This window comes from Pecten maximus, chromosome 11 (genome assembly GCF_902652985.1).
Source record: "Pecten maximus chromosome 11, xPecMax1.1, whole genome shotgun sequence".
NCBI lineage: Eukaryota > Metazoa > Mollusca > Bivalvia > Pectinida > Pectinidae > Pecten > Pecten maximus.
Genome location: NC_047025.1, coordinates 22,078,087 through 22,096,507, shown reverse-complemented (window position 1 = coordinate 22,096,507; position 18,421 = coordinate 22,078,087). Strand labels below are relative to the sequence as shown.

The window sequence follows — 18,421 nt, the reverse complement described above, 5'->3', positions numbered from 1 at the left end:
TTCATAACAGGGTTTAACGTTTTGTTTCTTGAAAACAGGACAGCTAATCTTACCGTTTATCTCTGGTATTTATGTAATATCTCATTTGTGTCCACCTGATTATAATCATCTGTTTAGGGATTCGTTACTACATTTTGTACGTCACGTTACTGTAGCCATTGACCCCCCTTCACGATATTTGTTCACGTCCATTAATACTAATGTAATATCATTTTCCCTCCCGGAAGTCTAAGGTCAGCTCGACGGTGAGTCTGTGGTTCGCTGTATAAGGGTTTACTTACAGCGGATTTTTGAGCTGTTAATTTCAACGAAACTCGACACTAAGATTCTGTCGTAAGAAACCGTGCGTGGATTATGCTTTATTTATTGTGACGAGGATAAAATATTCGTTTACAGGTAACACACAGAGGCACGCCTGAGATAGTAGAACAGTACGGGACAACCACTCTCAGGCTGACGGCGCTTTCAGTTTACATGACTGTGCATATCAATCGATACTACACGGTTGACAATATTTTCAGCAATCTTCACTAAGGATTCAAAGACGATGGTCCTGCACTCGTGTCTGTTGTTTGCTGCAGTAGTGGACATTGTGACGTCACTATATGTTTACCTCGCCAGGGACATGTCGTTCCCAACCTTGGCTAAGGCGATGTACCTGCCAGGCGTCATATCGCTGGCCTTTGTGGATGATGTGGGCGACTATATGTGGCAGATAGCGGGCACTCAATCGGTAGGTCGTGTCTTTAAAGCTTCTCGGGCGGCGAAGTTTCCGTGGTGTGGCGTCCGGCCGTTCGTTCAATGTCAACCTTCCCTTTTAAACAACCTCTTCTCTTTAACCAAGAGGCCCAAAGACCTGCTATTTGGCGTGTACTATACTGGGGTGAAGGGCTACAAAAGTTGTTCAAATGAATGACCTTGACCTACTTAAAATCTTTAAACAACTGTGTGTCATTAACCGAGAGGCTCAGGATTACAATACTGGGTCAGTAGCATGCTGTGAGGAAGGGCTACCAAGTTTTTTAAATCAATGACTTTGGCGTACTTTAACAGTCGCAGCGACCATTTTTTTAAATCTTTAAATAACGTGTAAACTGAGATTTTCAATGTCATGATATTGAGTCAGTAGCATGCTGGGATAACAGGTTACCAAATTTGTTGTTCAAATTAATAATCTTCACCTACTTTCAAGCTCACAGTTGTCAACTGTGCTGAAGTCTTATTCTTTCCCTGAACAGGTGAGCGATACGGACCCATTTGACCTCTTGTTTTTCATTACTTTATAATTAAAAAATACTACATGATTATCTGTCTTGTCAGCTCTCAGAACAAACTTGTGTAGACTGTAAGTGTATCTGGAACGTGTTCGGTCCTAGTTCATAAACAAGAGTTCATGTATACAATATGTGTTTGTAGAACTGACACTTAGATTTATCAGTGTTCGTACAAAACGTTTCAATGTTTCTGATGTTAACAAATTTTAATTGTTATGACCCAGTATTGCTATAGGTCTTCTTCGATGACAAGGACAGTAACAAAATTAACACTTCCATACCTGCCTTCTGTATAACCGAGGCAACATCAGAACCAATAAATATCTGTCTGGGTTGGTGGGATAAGGATAATCAGAATATCGTTTTAATAAATATGCACTTGCATCTACTACGTTAATTTTTCAGGTATATACAAGTGTTTTATACTCGGTGGTGGCTGTCGTTCTGACCTACGTGTTGGTGTATGGGTGTGTAGGCCTGGGGGTCTGCCTCGGATGGACAGGTAATATCATTCCGTATCATTTACAAGTAAAGTAGGGAAATGTGATCAACTTCAAACTATTTAACTCTGGGCATACGATCGAAACAAATAAATAATTCATCTGCTGTAGTTAGTCAATCAAAATAACTCTACTTAGTAAGGACTATATACATACCACCATTAGTCTGGATGCTACACGAGAGTCTGACTGATACACGAGTCTGGCTGCTACACGTGAGTCTGGCTGTTACACGTGAGTCTGACTGCTACATGTGAGTCTGGCTGCTGCACTTGAGTCTGGCTGCTACACATGAGTGGCTGCTACACGTGAGTCTGGATGCTACACGTGAGTCTGGCTGCTATACGTGAGTCTGGCTGCTACATGTGAGTCTGACTGCTACACGTGAGTCTGGCTGTTACACGTGAGTCTGACTGCTACATGTGAGTCTGGCTGCTGCATGTGAGTCTGACTGCTAAACGTGAGTGGCTGCTACACGTCCACTTACTACGGAGTAACATATATGATGGCAGGCATCACAGTATTACATAATGAGTCTTCTAATTATCAAAAAGACACTTTTCAATAACCACATCTCCATTTGAAACAATAAATATAATTTCATCCAATTGTGTAATGTACTATACATCTCTCATTTTGTTAATTAGCCAAGTCCAAGCCTTCTTCAGTGCCCACACAGAACCACATCTCGAACACGGGTTTCATAAGAGCGGCTGGAGAAGAGATGGGCTGGCGTTGTTATCTCCTTCCTTGTCTCATGTCTCAGTTTACGCCACAGGTGGCTCTCCTCATTAGGTAAACCTCTCCTCATTAGGTAAACCTCTCCTCATTAGGTAAACCTCTCCCCATTAGGTACACCTCTCCTCATTAGGTACACCTCTCCTCATTAGGTAAACCTCTCCTCATTAGGTAAACCTCTCCCCATTAGGTAAACCTCTCCTCATTAGGTAAACCTCTCATTAGGTAAACCTCTCCTTATTAGGTAAACCTCTCCCCATTAGGTAAACCTCTCCTCATTAGGTAAACCTCTCCTCATTAGGTAAACCTCTCCTCATTAGGTAAACCTCTCCTCATTAGGTAAACCTCTCATTAGGTAAACCTCTCCTTATTAGGTAAACCTCTCCCCATTAGGTAAACCTCTCCTCATTAGGTAAACCTCTCCTCATTAGGTAAACCTCTCCTCATTAGGTAAACCTCTTGTTTTGTTTTCTGTTACAACTTATACATAACGCTTCTCAGGTAATACCCATAGTTATTGCTTAAAACATGGATAACGCTTTTCATCATGTAAAACTCAATGTTCTTCTCTTACAACTTATATAGCTCTTCGCATGTAATAATCGTAGCTTTTTCCTAAACAAGGATAACTTTTCTCATCAGGTAATTTCTTGTTTCCTCTCTTAAACATACAATATAGTTAGCGAATCTCGGGTAAATCTGATTTCTTTCCCGAAAAAAAAATCTATTAGTTCTTCTCTCGCAACCAAAAAAAAAACGTTTCTCAGGTAAAAGTTCTTCCGTCACAACATGTACATCAATGTACATGTATATAGATCTCAATAGCTATCTTAAATCACAAATCAGGCTTGTGATGAAACAGATTTCTCAATTATCGCCATTGTCCACGGGTGAATTATAATTTAATTTGAAAGCTTCAATCATGGACAAGGCATTGTCTATGTCAGTGTTTTCAATGGGTTTAAACAACGCCAATGTCAAACATGGGTTAGAAAAGATATGGAGTTCCCTTTCATATTCGATATTTTTACCTAGAATATGCAGTTGCGTCCTTTGAGTGCGATCACTGAGGGCATCCAAGGATAGTAAGGTAATAGATATACGGTTGCCCATTGCCTTTTATGCCATCGACCATGTGAAATGCTGAGTTTGATACCCACTCCTCGATCCAATATTGATAAGTCTTGAATAACGTGCTTCCTTATGGGGCGGTGCAAGGGCAGCGTAAGTAGTTCGGTGTTCCATTATGAGCTGATGAGATATGCTGTTGCCATACCCAGTAATTGCATGCTGTTAGTTTTTTGGTTAGCGGAGTGTTTCATATTAAGATCGGGTCTAATACGGAATAGCACTCAAAGGTGGATTTAATTATTCTAAATATGATATACTTGTTACTTTACCAATTTCTATTAGGTATTTATTTTATCATACAAATAAACCAACACGTCTCTACAATTTTAAATTGTTGGCTTCCTGTCCTTTGACAAGGAAAACTAGCTAAGATGGTGACTTGAGAAGTGTAAAGAGTCTGTTTCTCCATCAAAGGCTAAGAAGCTGAAAATTTGGAATTATAGAGACGCGCTTGGCTATTGTGTGATATGTTCCGTTTGGAACATTTTTTTGTAAGATATTTTAATATGATTTTGCTAGGCCTAATGTGGCGATGTTTCATTGTAACATTTTTCATAAGCTATTTTTATTAATAGTAAATACCGAATCAACTCTCGGATAGCAAAACATATGTGATATTCATCATTTTATTAATTCTTATGTTTAAAAACAAATTGCTGAATGCTCATTTGTCTACAAATCCAGAGGGATTTTCCAAGATGGCCTAAAATTGCTAATCGACCATCATTTACTAATGAAGTTTGAAAATATCTATAGCTATTAATTTTTGCGCACCCCATCTTCAAACTGCGACAATTACACCGGTTTTCAATAGGTAAGTAATATTTACTTCTTAGCACTCCTTTTGCAGTGGAATTGCTTGGGGATTGTTCCATGTAGCTGTGATGATCTTGCTAACGAAGAAGCTGAAAATGGTACATCCGGTCCGGACAGTAATTGTGCAGTGTGTGTCTTGTGTTATGTCCGCCTACCCCCATGGCTGGCTCGCCATTAAAGCTAGGTAATTTGATGAAGTAAAAGGTTATTTTTGTATTCCTTAGTAGCAGATATCTAGTTTTAATTCATTTTACCAGTGAAGAGTGATATTTTCCCTAGTGATTTCACCAATCAAAACATTGCTTACAAACGGCAATGCCCAGGTAGATTTGGCTATAAAATGTATAGAATATCCAACAGTATCTTCTGTAATACCAAACGTATTTCACCAGTGAGGCTAACATTTTGATATTTTTCACTCGTGATACGCCCTCATCAAAAAATATCAAAATGATGCCCAAATCGTGAAATATATTTGGTTTTACTGAAGACACTATTATATTTCCTCTATATATCAATCTATATACTACCTACTGTGTTGATCCACTCTTAGGTGAAAGGCAACAGAGTTACCACTTTGCCAGACCACACTTTATTTACTTTTTGACGGTTTACCACTGTTTTGTATTTGATTACACGATAAACATGATTGTATTTGGTTTCAGCTACTCCGTCTGGCCAAGTACATTACTTCATTTCTGGTGGAACAGGTTGAATCCCCACGTACTGGGGAGTATCTACACCAACACCCCCGGGGTGTACTGTGGACATCAGTGGAAGATTAACGGCGAGGGACTGTCGGGTTGTGTTGTCATGTTACCCATAGCCGTACTCGTATCTATGGATCTCAACCGGGCGTTATGGTAAATCGCTTGGAATATTAATGGTGTCACTCGAATGGGTTGTACAAACGAACATAAAACATATTTCGTTATACAGAATTATTGCAGTATTGCGATTCGAAGTGATGATGTTAAACAACTGTGTTTACTATAGAATAACCGTGGTTATTCCGGTCCTCATAAAGAATGGATCGAGTATTGTTTTTATAACGTACATGTATGGCAAGTCTATAACAGGGTGATTCGGGATAAACTGCAAAAAGGGTTGACGGGACTTTATGAAGTGCAGTAAAACCGTCCTAAGGCAAACAGGCCTAATACGAATTTTTGCTTATCCATGATAAAGTAGAATCCCCGAATTCGGCACAACTGTATTTATCTTTTAAATCCCTATACTAAATTTGACACAGTCGTAATTCCTATAATAAATTTGACACAGCCGTAATTGTTTCAAATCTCTATAATGAATTTTACACAACCGTATTTATCTTAAATTCCTATAATGAATTTGACACAACCGTATTTATCTTAAATTCCTAAAATTAATCTGACACAGGCGTAATTGTCTCAAATTCGTATAATGCATTTGACGCAACCGTATTTATCTTAAATTCCTATATTCAAATGCGAACATAACGAAGTATTTCTTTGGGTCCGCTGGAATTCGTTATAAACACGTTTTACTGTATAAACCAACAAATTATTTGCAAAAACAAGTCGCACGCGGTAGAAATATCTGGTTTCTTAGTACTTTTTGGACGTAAATAGATGGTCCCGAAAGCTTTATCAATATGAGAAACGTTGTTGGTAATGTTAACAGAGTAAAAGTGAACTATCATCAAAAAAGGTTTGAGAGAGCGACATCATTTGTCTTACAAGTACTTATCAAAAGAGGGTCCCTCGAACTAAAGGAAATTCTGTAGAACCTTGATTCCAAATTTTACTTGCTTTGTGTATTAACTTCGGTATAACGGTATAGCTTGGTAATTCTGTCTAAACTTCTGTACAACGGTATAGCTTGGTAATTCTGTCTAAACTTCTGTACAACGGTAGAGCTTGGTAATTAAGTAAATACACGTATTTCTGATAAAGATATAAACGCTGGCTAAATTCGAAAACCGATTTAACTCCTAAAATGGGGTATATAATGTCTGATCCATAGTATGATAGTAAAGCTTCCAATTTCTGTTTCTGTGTGAATGGATAACGAAAAAAAATCTCCGTAACATGGTAACATTTCGGAGAAAAATCTGTTTTTCTGTGAGCATTTGACCTCTGGTCATTGTCTCTTCTTTGTAGTTGTTCTGTCAGAACCACTTATTAACCTATGTCTTCAACGTATCCAGTGTTAAAGTGATATCCCTGTATGTCTCCAAGGGGTGGTCATCATCATAGTTATCGTTATTGAAACTCGTTATGAGAGTCCTCTTGTTTAAGTTTATTATTAATATTTATTATGAAAAATAATAATCGGGTTAAAATTACCATGGTAATTAAAAATTACTTAGGTACCATAAGGTCCGCCGTGCTGCTTGGTTATAAACATTTCCTGTGTACTGTTAATATGTTTCTACAATATTTTATAAAGATTTATAAAGATTCATTTATTATATATATGTACAATTTTGTATTGAAAGACTAATATTCTATAAATAAAGCAATGGTGTTATGAATGTTATGAAGTATCCCTGCTGTTTATTGTGTGTGGTGATAACAGTTTACTAAAAGAAAACTTACTTTGACCATAATAAGTTTGAACACAAATGGTTTGTTTGAAAACGTTGTAGTTTGTATTCATGGTTAATAAATATATATCAATGTTAAGTACATTTTATTGTGCGTATTCTACCAGTGGATCATATCATATTTTGATATATACGTTTCTTGGACTGGGTTGGGTGTTTTAACACAGGATAATTCAATTAGAATAATATTCATCATTTGAAAGGGTTTAAAAAATGATACATCTCCGACTGTTTGTACTCATTATATAGGCAAACCTCATTTCTCTGGTTACAGTAATTAGTAGGACAAATGTTTGTACACTTTTTGTCAAGGCATGTAATCCGCCTCTAGAGAGAAGCACATGTTTTATAAGATAGAATGTAGCCGAGAGACATAATGATTTAACGAAGATTAGATATGTAGTAAGCACAGTATGTGTATATAATTATATGCTAACGCGGTTATCTCCCCTTACATATACAGCTGTTCATGATAAACATTATGATATTTGATCGGGTAATGAAGATACACGTTTGAAGTTGAATTCAGTTGATCGGATAAATAAAGATGAAAAATGTTACGTCTTTTGAACATATAGTCCATATATATGATTTTGGCCTGCGACATTTATAGGTTTTCTCGATGAAAGTATCATCACCTAGGTAATGGATAGATTGGATACTCTCTAAAATATTCACAGCGACAGGGTCACCACATCATGACTACATGACTATGTTACGAATATAAATATATATTTTAATGTTGTTATATACAATGATAGTATAACTATGTTTAGTATTCCAGTTACAACACAGTCATTCAATATACATTGTATATGTAATTAAGATGTTTCAACGATCGTCAGAAATAACAAGTAAAGGACAGTTCCCTCACACTACTACAGATACACACCATGCTAATTCTGTGGAGTGCACAATAGACAAGAAGACAAAAGAAATGTTGTGATCACGCGTGTCGGGATCAATGGCTGTCTTGATATATTTTTCAATCATTCGAGCGTATCCAAAAACAATCGTGTGATGTCAGAGGTCACTTTAACACGTATCATGTTCCTCCTTAACCGGGGATAATGGATAGCCGACAGACAATGAATACCAGAAACTTCTGACGAGGGACAAATATATCTTCAACAATGAGGAGAATTACGTGTAAATGAACAAGAACAAACGTCTTGATGATGCCAAATAAGCAGATTCAAAGCAAGGTGATCGTGTGAAAGATACAAGCGTCTTGGAGGACTCTGTTTGAACACGTATGCCCTATACGTTTTGTATGTTGTCTGTATTTGTGAGACTAAGAACGCGACCTTACACGAACACTTGTCGCATTGTATTTCTCTGTCATGTACGTTGTTTGACTTAAAACATTCATTTGTGTGGTTTGGATAGAAGCTAAGCCACGACCATCAATTGTTTTTGGTATATGTGGCACGTCCATTGGAAAATAATTGTTCCGCAAGTATCAGTTAACGATATAAAGATCTCATTGAAAGTTACGATAACCTTAAAGCATTCTTATTGTAGATTTATATAACCACGGAACACCTTATCCCAAACTAGGGTAACAACAGACAAACATGTCATAGTACATCTTTCTTACAGAACATAAATGATATATAAACAGCATATGTTTGGGCGAAGAGGTAAAGATCAAATATATGGAAATATTTTCTAGCTTCTCAAGTACAGCAAAATGTTTAACGTTGTGTCTGGGAACCTGTATCATTAGTGTAAATATAAACCTGTTACATAGTGGAAGATGCTCAAAATTTATCCAATGGAGTTCGCTCTACTGCAATAGTTCAAAACATCTAAGAATCTTGATGAAATAAAACCCATTGGAAAGACTTGATCATGCATTTGTCATTAACTGATCCCTTAACTGCTTTGAGAACTATACCCATTCTGCGATAACTATTAATAATTTTATTGTCTCTTTCCGAAATAAAAACAATAGCGTGTCTGATAGGAACTTATGACACAAGAAACAGCTTACTTGCCAGAGTACCAGCATTGTCCAGCAACGTAGTTACTTTCGATTTCATCCGGTGAAACTATTTAGTTAATTTTACTGTACTTGAGAAGCTAGAAAATATTTCCATATATTTGATCTTTACCTCTTCGCCCAAACATATACTGTTTATATATCATTTATGTTCTGTAAGAAAGATGTACTATGAAATGTTTGTCTGTTGTTACCCTAGTTTGGGATAAGGTGTTCCGTGGTTATATAAATCTACAATTAGGATGCTTTAAGGTTATCGTAACTTTCAATGAGATCTTTATATCGTTAACTTCATTTGTGATGCCGAGTATTTACCTGTTTTTCTGTACCAGCCCGGGTTTACATGTATGTCTTAATTGACACTAGCGATGTCGATGATTTACCTGTATTTTCGATACTATCCCGGGTTTATGTTTTAAACATTAGCGATGTCGAGAGTTTACCTGTATTTTCTGTACTATCCCGGGTTTATATCTTAATTTGTATTAGCGATGTCGAGAGTTTACCTGTATTTTCTGTACTATCCCATATTTATATTCTAGATAAGATTGGCTAATTTATTGCCTTCAACTGAGGCAATATCCATAGTCCATATACATGCATTATAAAACCACTTACAAAAGCCGATGGAGGATAACACTGTCTGTGTTACAATGTACATGTATGCGACCTCTCTTTATGGTCTATTTTAATCGTTACCTTAAAGTTAAACAAAATTTATGTTCCAGATATACATGTAGATCTGCAATCTTTGTAAAGGTGTCACATGCATATTGATGTGGACATGTGTTTTATAGGTTTTTTTCTTTAACCACTTTTAGATGGATAATAATTGAAAATTCAAATGCATCAACTTGATTAAATTACAGGATGAGATTCAGGTGGAACAGCTGTATCGCACAATTTCATATTCATCATATATTGATCTTGTTTATATTTATCATTCGAAATATTGATATGGTAAAATTCATATTAAAGGTGTTATTCACTTCTGTTTTGTAAGATCCCTCGTAATTGGTGACAGGTAAGCCCCTATCACTTGATTTACTTCACTTAGATGTCCTTTGTGCATCACAGGGTTTCGAGAGTTGGAAATTGATGACGACTGAAAAGTTAAGAGCTCTCGCTCATATGCTGTTGTCATCCCAGTTCTCATTTCGGAACTGACCATATTTGGATTTGTCTTAGGTTTACATGTATTTTCACTGAACAATTCATGACGTATGCTATATAGTCATCAACTTACTTTATATTGTGGTTCTTGCGGAGACTGATGATGCCCTGCGTACTGTTTTCTCATATCCTTATGTTGTCTATGACTTTCCTGCTTCGTCATTTTGTGTGATCTTGTTCTATATTTCGTCATTGTGTTATCCTGTGTTATATTTCGTCATTGTGTGTGTGATCCTGTGTTATATTTCGTCATTGTGTGTAACCCTGTGTTATATTTCGTCATTGTGTGTAACCTTGTGTTATATTTCGTCATTATGTGTGATCCTGTGTTATATTTCGTCATTGTGTTGATCCTGTGTTATATTTCGTCATTGTGTGTGATCCTGTGCTATATTTCGTCATTGTGTGTGATCCTGTATTATATTTCGTCATTATGTGTGATCCTGTGTTATATTTCGTCATTGTGTGTAACCTTGTGTTATATTTCGTCATTATGTGTGATCCTGTATTATATTTCGTCATTGTGTTGATCCTATGTTATATTTCGTCATATTGTGTTGATCCTGTGTTATATTTCGTCATTGTGTGTGATCCTGTGTTATATTTCGTCATTGTGTATGATACTGTGTTATATTACGTCATTGTGTATGATCCTGTGTTATATTTCGTCATTGTGTGTAACCCTGTGTTATATTTCGTCATTGTGTGTGATCCTGAGTTATATTTCGTCATTGTGTGTGATCCTGTGTTATATTTCGTCATTGTGTGTGATCCTGAGTTATATTTCGTCATTATTGTGTTGATCCTGTTATATTTCGTCATTGTGTGTGATCCTGTGTTATATTTCGTCATATTGTGTGATCCTGAGTTATATTTCGTCATAGTGTGTGATCCTGTGTTATATTTCGTCATTGTGTGTGATACTGTGTTATATTACGTCATTGTGTAGTGATCCTGTGTTATATTTCGTCATTGTGTGTGATCCTGTGTTATATTTCGTCATTGTGTGTGATCCTGTGTTATATTTCGTCATTGTGTGTAATCCTGTGTTATATTTCGTCATTGTGTTGATCCTGTGTTATATTTCGTCATTGTGTGTGATCCTGTGTTATATTTCGTCATTGTGTGTGTGATCCTGTGTTATATTTCGTCATTGTGTGTGATCCTGTGTTATATTTCGTCATAGTGTGTGATCCCTGAGTTATATTTCGTCATAGTGTGTGATTCTATGTTATATTTCGTCATTGTGTGTGATCCTGTGTTATATTTCGTCATTGTGCGTGATCCTGTTATATTTCGTCATTGTGTGTGATCCTGTGTTATATTTCGTCATTGTGTGTGATCCTGTGTTATATTTCGTCATTGTGTGTGATCCTGTGTTATATTTCGTCATTGTGTGTAATCCTGTATTATATTTTGTCATTGTGTTGATCCTGTGTTATATTTCGTCATATTGTGTGATCCTGTGTTATATTTCGTCATAGTGTATGATCCTGTGTTATATTTCGTCATATTGTGTGATCCTGTGTTATATTTCGTCATTATTGTGTTGATCCTGTGTTATATTTCGTCATTGTGTTGATCCTGTGTTATATTTCTTCATAGTGCGTGATCCTGTGTTATATTTCGTCATATTGTGTAATCCTGTGTTATATTTCGTTATTATGTGTGATCCTGTTATATTTCGTCATTATTGTGTTGATCCTGTTATATTTCGTCATTATTGTGTTGATCCTGTTATATTTCGTCATTGTGTTGATCCTGTGTTATATTTCGTCATTGTGAGTGATCCTGTGTTATATTTCGTCATTATTGTGTGATCCTGTTATATTTCGTCATTGTGTTGATCCTGTATTATATTTCGTCATTGTGTGTGATCCTGAGTTATATTTCGTCATTGTGTGTGATCCTGTGTTATATTTCGTCATTGTGTGTAACCCTGTGTTATATTTCGTCATTGTGTTGATCCTGTGTTATATTTCGTCATTGTGTGTGATCCTGTGTTATATTTCGTCATTGTGTGTGATCCTGTGTTATATTTCGTCATTGTGTGTAATCCTGCATTATATTTCGTCATTGTGTTGATCCTGTGTTATATTTCGTCATTGTGTTGATCCTGTGTTATATTTCGTCATTGTGTGATCCTGTGTTATATTTCGTCATTGTGTGTGATCCTGAGTTATATTTCGTCATTGTGTGTGATCCTGTGTTATATTTCGTCATTGTGTGTAACCTTGTGTTATATTTCGTCATTATGTGTGATCCTGTATTATATTTCGTCATTGTGTTGATCCTATGTTATATTTCGTCATATTGTGTTGATCCTGTGTTATATTTCGTCATTGTGTATGATCCTGTGTTATATTTCGTCATTGTGTGTGACCCTGTGTTATATTTCGTCATTGTGTGTGATCCTGTGTTATATTTCGTCATTGTGTGTGATCCTGAGTTATATTTCGTCATTATTGTGTTGATCCTGTTATATTTCGTCATTGTGTGTGATCCTGTGTTATATTTCGTCATTGTGTGTGATCCTGAGTTATATTTCGTCATTGTGTGTGATCCTGTGTTATATTTCGTCATTGTGTTGATCCTGTGTTATTTTTCGTCATAGTGTGTGATCCTGTGTTATACTTCGTCATTGTGTGTGATCCTGTGTTATATTTCGTCATTGTGTGTGATCCTGTGTTATATTTCGTCATTGTGTATGATCCTGTGTTATATTACGTCATTATATGTGATCCTGTGTTATATTTCGTCATTGTGTGTGATCCTGTGTTATATTTCGTCATATTGTGTAATCCTGTGTTATATTTCGTTATTATGTGTGATCCTGTGTTATATTTCGTCATTATTGTGTTGATCCTGTTATATTTCGTCATTGTGTTGATCCTGTGTTATATTTCGTCATTGTGAGTGATCCTGTGTTATATTTCGTCATTATTGTTTTGATCCTGTTATATTTCGTCATTGTGTTGATCCTGTATTATATTTCGTCATTGTGTGTGATCCTGTGTTATATTTCGTCATTGTGTGTGATCCTGTGTTATATTTCGTCATTGTGTGTAACCCTGTGTTATATTTCGTCATTGTGTGTAATCCTGTGTTATATTTCGTCATATTGTGTTATCCTGTGTTATATTTCGTCATTGTGTATTCCTGTGTTATATTTCGTCATATTGTGTTATCCTGTGTTACATTTCGTCATTGTGTGTGATCCTGTGTTATATTTCGTCATATGTGTGAATCCTGTGTTATATTTCGTCATTATTGTGTTTGATGCGCTGTTATATTTCGCGTCATTGGTTGATCCTGTGTTATATTTCGTCATATTGTGTGATCCTGTGTTATATTTCGTCATTATTGTGTGATCCTGTGTTATATTTCGTCATTATTGTGTTGATCCTGTTATATTTCGTCATTGTGTTGATCCTGTGTTATATTTCGTCATTGTGTGTGATCCTGTGTTATATTTCGTCATTATTGTGTTGATCCTGTTATATTTCGTCATTGTGTGTGATCCTGTGTTATATTTCGTCATTGTGTGTGATCCTGTGTTATATTTCGTCATTGTGTGTGATCCTGTGTTATATTTCGTCATTGTGTGTGATCCTGAGTTATATTTCGTCATATGTGTGTGATCCTGTGTTATATTTCGTCATTGTGTGTGATCCTGTGTTATATTTCGTCATTGTGTGTGATCCTGTGTTATATTTCGTCATTGTGTGTGATCCTGTGTTATATTTCGTCATTGTGTGATCCTGTGTTATATTTCGTCATTGTGTGTGATCCTGTGTTATATTTCGTCATTGTGTGTGATCCTGTGTTATATTTCGTCATTGTGTTGTGATCCTGTGTTATATTTCGTCATTGTGTGTGATCCTGTGTTATATTTCGTCATTGTGTTGATCCTGTGTTATATTTCGTCATTATGTGTGATCCTGTGTTATATTTCGTCATTGTGTTGATCCTGTGTTATATTTCGTTATGTGTGATCCTGTGTTATATTTCGTCATTATTGTGTGATCCTGTGTTATATTTCGTCATTATGTGTTGATCCTGTGTTATATTCGTCATTATTGTTTGATCCTGTTATATTTCGTCATTAGTGTTTGATCCTTGTTTATATTTCGTCATTGTGTGTGATACTGTATTATATTTCGTCATTGTGTGATCCTGTGTTATATTTCGTCATTGTGTGATGATCCTGTGTTATATTTCGTCATTGTGTGTAATCCTGTATTATATTTCGTCATTGTGTGTAATCCTGTGTTATATTTCGTCATATGTGTGATCCTGTGTTATATTTCGTCAGGTGTATGATCCGGTTAATTTCGTCATATTGTTGATCCTGTGTTTATATTTCGTCATTGTGTTGATCCTGTGTTATATTTCGTCATTGTGTGTGATCCTGTTTATATTTCGTCATTTGTGTTGATCCTGTGTTATATTTCGTCTATTGTGTTATCCTGTGTTAATTTCGTCATTGTGGTGATCCTGTGTTATATTCGTCATATGTGTGATCCTGTGTTATATTTCGTTTATTTAGTGTGATCCTGTGTTATATTTCGTGATATTGTGTGTGATCCTGTGTTATATTTCGTCATATTGTGTTATCCTGTGTTATATTTCGTCATTGTGTGTGATCCTGTGTTATATTTCGTCATTGTGTGTTATCCTGTTATATTTCGTCATTGTGTGTGTGATCCTGTGTTATATTTCGTCATATTGTGTTATCCTGTGTTACATTTCGTCATTGTGCGTGATCCTGTGTTAAATTTCGTCATTGTGTGTGATTCCGTGTTATATTTCGTCATTGTGTGTGATCCTGTGTTATATTTCGTGATATTGTGTGTGATCCTGTGCTATATTTCGTCATATTGTGTTATCCTGTGTTACATTTCGTCATTGTGTGTGATCCTGTGTTATATTTCGTCATTGTGTGTGATCCTGTGCTACATTTCGTCATTGTGTTGTGATCCTGTGTTATATTTCGTCATGGTGTGACCCTATTCTATATTTCGTCATAGTGTGTGATCCTATGTTATATTTCGTCATTGTGTGTAACCCTGTGTTATATTTCGTCATAGTGTGTGATCCTATGTTATATTTCGTCATAGTGTGTGATCCTGTTATATTTCGTCATTGTGTGAGATCCTGTGTTATATTTCGTCAGTGTGTAATCCTGTTATATTTCGTCATTGTGTGTGATCCTGTGTTATATTTCGTCATTGTGTGTGATCCCGTGTTATATTTCGTCATTGTGTGTGATCCTGTGTTATATTTCGTCATTGTGTAATCCTGTGTTATATTTCGTCATTGTGTGTGATCCTATGTTATATTTCGTCATAGTGTGTGATCCTGTGTTATATTTCGTCATTGTGTGTGATCCTGTGTTATATTTCGTCATTGTGTGTGATCCTGTGTTATATTTCGTCATTGTGTGTGATCCCGTGTTATATTTCGTCATGGTGTGTGATCCTGTGTTATATTTCGTCATTGTGTAATCCTGTGTTATATTTCGTCATTGTGTGTGATCCTATGTTATATTTCGTCATAGTGTGATCCTGTGTTATATTTCGTCATTGTGTGTGATCCTGTGTTATATTTCGTCATTGTGTGTGATCCTGTGTTATATTTCGTCATTGTGTGTGATCCTGTGTTATATTTCGTCATAGTGTGTGATCCTGTGTTATATTTCGTCATTGTGTAATCCTGTGTTATATTTCGTCATTGTGTGTTATCCTGTGTTATATTTCGTCAGTGTGTAATCCTGTTATATTTCGTCATTGTGTGTGTGATCCTGTGTTATATTTCGTCATTGTGTGTGATCCTGTGTTATATTTCGTCATTGTGTGTATCCTGTGTTATATTTCGTCATTGTGTAATCCTGTGTTATATTTCGTCATTGTGTGTGATCCTATGTTATATTTCGTCATAGTGTGTGATCCTGTGTTATATTTCGTCATTGTGTGTAATCCTGTGTTATATTTCGTCATTGTGTGTAAGCCTGTGTTATATTTCGTCAGTGTGTGTGATCCTGTGCTATATTTCGTCATTGTGTTGTGATCCTGTGTTATATTTCGTCATTATTGTGTTGATCCTTTGTTAATTTTTTGTCATTGTGTGATCATGCGCTATATTTTATCGTTGTGTGATCATGTGCTATATTTTGTCATTGTTTGTTAATCCTTTGCTATATTTTGTCGTGTGATCCGGTGCTATATTTTGTCAATGTATGTTTGCTGTTGTAGATTTTGTCCTTTTGCCCTTTGTATGTCTGTTATATTTTATAAAGATGTACTAACAGTGCGATAACTTCCACTGGAGATACTCGGCAATGCTTCTTATCACGTTGATATTTGATCATATTGTATTGATGTAAGGTTCCTGTTATCCACTCTACTGCCGAAGTTATAGATGTTTTAATACATATATATAAATGACAAATGCCAATTAAAGTTATGGCGAATTGGACACGTTATGTTTATATACGACACATTTCTCCTTAACGTCACCTATAAGATTTTGTCTGTTACTTGTACTCCTTATTTAGACCAAATTAACCTTGTACTCCTTATTTAGACCAAATTAACCTTGTATTCTTATTTTTCATCAACGAGACACGAGACTTATCCTTGTGGAACACCTGGTCTTATTCTCCCTGAGCTTCGTCAGGTCTCTGTGTAAGTCCATATTTTGTTTATACTTCTCATTTTTTGATATAGAGTTAGAATTACGGTTTCATTTGAACTTCGACAGTTTCGTTTCTATATCTTAAAACCAGTACTGATCTGCCCAACAAGACGGTATGCTTGCATGTATCGAAATTATCAAAGTATATTATTCTGCAAAATAAAAATACTGTGTTAACGATTCGTTCCCGGCCTTAATATTCCACGTAAATTAACATACCGGTAGATAAAATTCCTATTACCTGGCCTGTATTTCCAAATGGTAGACTTTTAAAGTTAGGATTTTGGTAACAGTAAATGGGTTAAACTGAAGTATTATGATTGAACATTGTCTTTTTTCCCTAGAGACAAATTCAACACTAATCATGTTGCAGTTCAGTAGTTTGATAACAAGACCTATCTCGATCAATGGGCACGTCTGAATGTTTTAGTATTGGTATCCGTTCACAAAGTACACACGTATATAGTGTTTTTGCTAAGATAATATGAATGAAAGAGTTTAAATCGAATTGCCGTACCGTCGCACCTCTCCTATAATATTGTGAAAAGAGGTGATGTCAATTTTGATTTCCTTTTTTTTTTTAAATATCTCTTTCTGAATTTCAACTTCTGGCACCTATCGAAAATGACGTGTCCTAGAAGGGCAAAACAAGCCGTCGGAAACGTTTTTGATATTAATTGTTAGGCTGTATTAATTAGTCAATTTTGATTTTTTTTTTTAAATATCTCTTTCTGAATTTCAACTTCTGGCATCCTATCGAAAATGACGTGTCCAAGAAGCGCAAAAAAGTCGTCGGAAACATTTTTTATATAAATTGTTAGGCTGTATTAATTAATTGTTTTGAGAATCTATTTCTAAATTCACATTCAAATATGCTATCCACTTGTTTTTAGTACACCACTTCATAACTAAGAGTGGCGCTAAAGAACTAGGGAACCCAATATAGGGCAATAACTTGACCCTTGACACACTGACTGACCTAACCTTATAAAAAAATTTCTCCATCAACGCACCTTTTGTTAAGCAACGTAACAAAGTCAATACATTGTTTTGGATCTTGACTGAAAGATTCTATACAAGACCTTGAATTTTCAAATGCGAACCAGGATGTTACTTTCTGTGTAATTCATTCAGAAAACATGTCAGATAACTTGCATATTTGGCGATAGCATACTTTTCCGAAAAAAAATGTAGGATATTAACCAATTGTGTCAAAACATGTATTACATTAAAGGTTACTGTAATAATCGACATTCTTCATTGATATTAATTTAGGATGTTTACAAATGAAGTAAAAATATAGCTACGTGAGATGAAGTTAGCAATAATTTAGTATATTAGATAACGTTATATAACTCATCAATTCAACATTTTTTCATAAATGATTTTGACTGTTAGTTGAGTCCCATTAAGTGAAACAATGTTATTGTTAAAAGCTAATCAGATGTACATGAGTGACATGTACGGGTTCCTAGAATAGTTATTTTTAGATATGATTATA

At 35.6% G+C, this 18,421-nt stretch overlaps 1 protein-coding gene across 1 annotated transcript; it reads left to right on the top strand.

Annotated features, from left to right (window-relative positions):
- Positions 1–227: 227 nt before the first annotated feature.
- LOC117338273 lies at positions 228–6,979 on the top strand. The gene is made up of 5 exons (XM_033899560.1): positions 228–733; positions 1,680–1,776; positions 2,422–2,569; positions 4,494–4,643; positions 5,125–6,979. The coding sequence occupies exons 1-5, from the start codon at positions 548–550 to the stop codon at positions 5,324–5,326; spliced, it is 783 nt and encodes a 260-aa protein (XP_033755451.1). The 5' UTR covers positions 228–547; the 3' UTR covers positions 5,327–6,979.
- The last annotated feature ends 11,442 nt before the right edge of the window (positions 6,980–18,421 follow it).